This window comes from Priapulus caudatus, unplaced genomic scaffold, assembly GCF_000485595.1.
Source record: "Priapulus caudatus unplaced genomic scaffold, Priapulus_caudatus-5.0.1 Scaffold1028, whole genome shotgun sequence".
NCBI classification, from domain to species: domain Eukaryota; kingdom Metazoa; phylum Priapulida; class Priapulimorpha; order Priapulimorphida; family Priapulidae; genus Priapulus; species Priapulus caudatus.
The window spans coordinates 50,318-53,893 of NW_014578089.1; the positions used below are offsets into that span (position 1 = coordinate 50,318).

The window sequence follows — 3,576 nt, forward strand, 5'->3', positions numbered from 1 at the left end:
TAACTTAGAATTGATTACATTTTGGTCGTCATCCGGAATTAATTAATTAATTAAATTTTCAGGATACGTCAGAAATCGGGTAACTTAGAATTGATTACATTTTGGTCGTCATCCGGATCCAATTAATTAATAAATTTTTTCACAGTGACAGAATTCAGCTGCCTTGGCGGAAGTCTGTGCTCTCCGAGTGCTCTAGTTTATTTATGTAATCGCCACGAAGCACGAGTGTGCGAGAGAGAGAGAGAGAGAGAAACGCACGTGTGATGATTGAAACGCACGCGAGAAGACACGGGGAGGAGCGTGACGATCATTCTGCACACAGCAGATATGTGAGCAGCAGAGATGTGAGCAGCAGATATGTGAGCAGCAGATATGTGAGCAGCAGAGATGTGAGCAGCAGAGATGTTAGCAGCAGATATGTGAGCAGCGAAGATGAGAGCAGCAGATATCTGAGCAGCAGAGATGGGAGCAGTAGAGATGTGAGCAGAGAGATGGGAGCAGCAGATATCTGAGCAGCGGAGATGTGAGCAGCGAAGATGAGAGCAGCAGATATCTGAGCATAGGAGATGGGAGCAGCAGATATGTGAGCAGCAGAGATGTAATTATTCTCGATGAACGATAAACGATTATTTTGCATAAAAGCGGAACGGTGATCTTTGACGGAACGCCATCTTTCAGTGACGATCGAAATGCACGTGAGCTTTATCGAGTATATTAATTCAATTAACTTATTAAGTTCATTCATGCAATCGCCACCGAGCTACGACATGTCATAATTCTCGATGAACGATAAACGATTATTTTGCATTAAGATGTTAAGCGGAAATCGTTGATGGAGTGCCATCTTTCAGTCCGTTAAGTTTCCGCAACTTTCCGCTACCGGACCAGTTTGGTTCGTTTGATGCTAGACCGTACTGACCATTCCGTAAAGCAGGTCGAGAGCTCTCAGCCTGATGCTTTCATCTTTGTCATCGAGGCAGCTGAGAATCAGGTCCTTGTGAGCCTGCACAGACTTTGGATGCGTCTTCAAGATTTTCGACATGGCGAGAAGCCCAAGATATTTCACTGAAATAAACAGTGAAGTAAACATTCAGTTAAAGAAATATTGAATAAACATTCAGTGAAATAAACATTCAGTGAAATAACACTGGAATAAACATTCAGTGGAGTTTGCATAAAATTTTTATCTTGCAGTTAGTGTAAGCATACCCATCGGCTTTCGTTTTGACCTCATTCCACTATCAAACTCTCAATAATATGTGGTTACTATGATATGAAAATTGACACTATAACGCTGGAGATTTTATCCTTACGACACATGATACGTTAGGATAAATACTGCCATGATTTTTAGATTTTTACGAGTGACTGAGAAACTTACAGTTTTGATCTGAATCTTCTATCAGTATCCTAAGCTTTTGCACACACAGCTGGAAAATGGAATTATGGAACAAGCAATATAAGTATTCTGTCACTTGAAATGAAACACGTGCTCTTTAGGAATGCCCATTGAAGATGAAAATCACGTTATGTGAACTACATATTTCACAACAATCACAGCCGGACGTTAGCTGATGTAGGTACAGAGGCTTACACATCAGGAGTTAATAATGATAAATTTGTCATTAACTCCTGTTACACATGTAAACACCAGATGTATTATATACACGGCACGTAATGTGACCACCTTTACACTAACACTAAAACTTACAAATATGACGATAAAACCTCACTGTTGATAACGTAATAGTCGTAATTAATAGTGATACCTTAGCACTTCGAGATAAGAAACAGATTATTCAAGTTACCATCTAGTAGTAAAGAGTATTAGTAATTCTACAAATTCATTGTATAATGATATAGATGTTACTCAAGTAATATTACATCCTTCCTTTTTCCTCGCTGTACGAATAAAAAAAAATCTACAAAGATTAAAATTACCACCTTGAATATATCAATTGAAAATAGATAAAATGTTCCTTGCATAAACAAACATCCCCTACGAATTACGCGAGTCATTTTGAATTGAATAATGTTAATTGGACCAGAGAATTTTGTACGAATTACGAATTACAGAATACGAATTATACAACGGAAATTAAAGGGAATAAAGAGGAGAAATATTGGGAGCATATGTTTTTGTACGAATTAGGTCATTCTACGAATAAAGTGATGACGAATTAAGCGAGGTTGAATGTAATAACAAAAAGACGGCAAAACCGCGACGCGCGACTCGTCAGGCGAGAGCTACTTTCAGTTACTTACCACTCGAAGTTGGTGATGTACTGGTAGTTGTTCTGCGAGCAGATCTCGATGATCTTAGAGAGCAGCTCGTCTCGGTAAGCCGTGCCCTCCGCGCGATCCATGTGAACCATTAGCTTCTTCACAATCTCCATCAGGTTCTTTTTCGACACCTGCGAGAGACACGAGAGAGACGCGGCGTGACGATCGAAACGCACGACAATGAAACGCACGCGTGTATTACTGAATACATTCGTTTAACGAATTTATTACCTCTGCCACGGGGTTGGCAGGAGGTTATGTTTTCACCGGCGTGTGTTTGTTTGTTTGTGGGTTTGTTGGTTTGTGGGTTTGTTTGTGTACAGCCTAACTGAAAAAGTTATGGACGGATTGTCATAAAATGTTCAGGATAGGTCAGAAATGGGCTAACTTAGAATTGATGAGATTTTGGTGGTGATCCAGATCCAATTAATTAATTACTTAATTACTTAATTAATAACATTTTCAGGATAGGTCAGAAATGGGGTAAGTTAGAATTGATTACATTTTCATTTTGGTGGTGATTCGGATCCAATTAATTATTTAATTAATAAAATTTTCAGGATACGTCAGAAATCGGGTAACTTAGAATTGATTACATTTTGGTCGTCATCCGGATCCAATTAATTAATAAAATTTTTCACAGTGACAGAATTCAGCGGTCTTGGCGGAGGTCTGTGCTCTCCGAGTGCTCTAGTTTATTTATTCATGTAATCGCCACGGAGCATGAGTGTGCGAGATAGAGAGAGAAACGCACGCGGAATGATCGAAACGCACGCGAGAAGACACGGGGAGGAGCGTGACGATCATTCTGCACACAGCAGATATGTGAGCCGCAGAGATGTGAGCAGCAGATATGTGAGCAGCAGATATGTGAGCAGCAGATATGTGAGCCGCAGAGATGTGAGCAGCAGAGATGTGTGTGAGCAGATATGTGAGCAGCAGATATGTGAGCCGCAGAGATGTGAGCAGCAGAGATGTGTGTGAGCAGATATGTGAGCAGCAGATATGTGAGCCGCAGAGATGTGAGCAGCAGAGATGTGTGTGAGCAGCAGATATGTGAGCAGCAGATATGTGTGTGAGCAGCAGAGATGTGAGCAGCAGATATGTGAGCCGCAGAGATGTGAGCAGCAGAGATGTGTGTGAGCAGCAGATATGTGAGCAGCAGATATGTGTGTGAGCAGCAGAGATGTGAGCAGCAGATATGTGAGCCGCAGAGATGTGAGCAGCAGAGATGTGTGTGAGCAGCAGATATGTGAGCAGCAGATATGTGTGTGAGCAGCAGAGGTGTGAGCA

The 3,576-nt window shown here is 41.1% G+C and overlaps 1 protein-coding gene across 1 annotated transcript in view; it reads right to left on the reverse strand.

Annotated features, from left to right (window-relative positions):
- The window catches only part of LOC106815046 (AP-3 complex subunit delta-1-like), a gene marked incomplete in the record, with an annotated part of 54,195 nt that overhangs the window by 25,432 nt on the left and 25,187 nt on the right, over positions 1-3,576 (reverse strand). Inside the window, 2 exon segments of the mRNA XM_014819470.1 lie at positions 911-1,065; positions 1,382-1,430. Coding sequence (XP_014674956.1) covers positions 911-1,065; positions 1,382-1,430 — 204 coding nt within the window.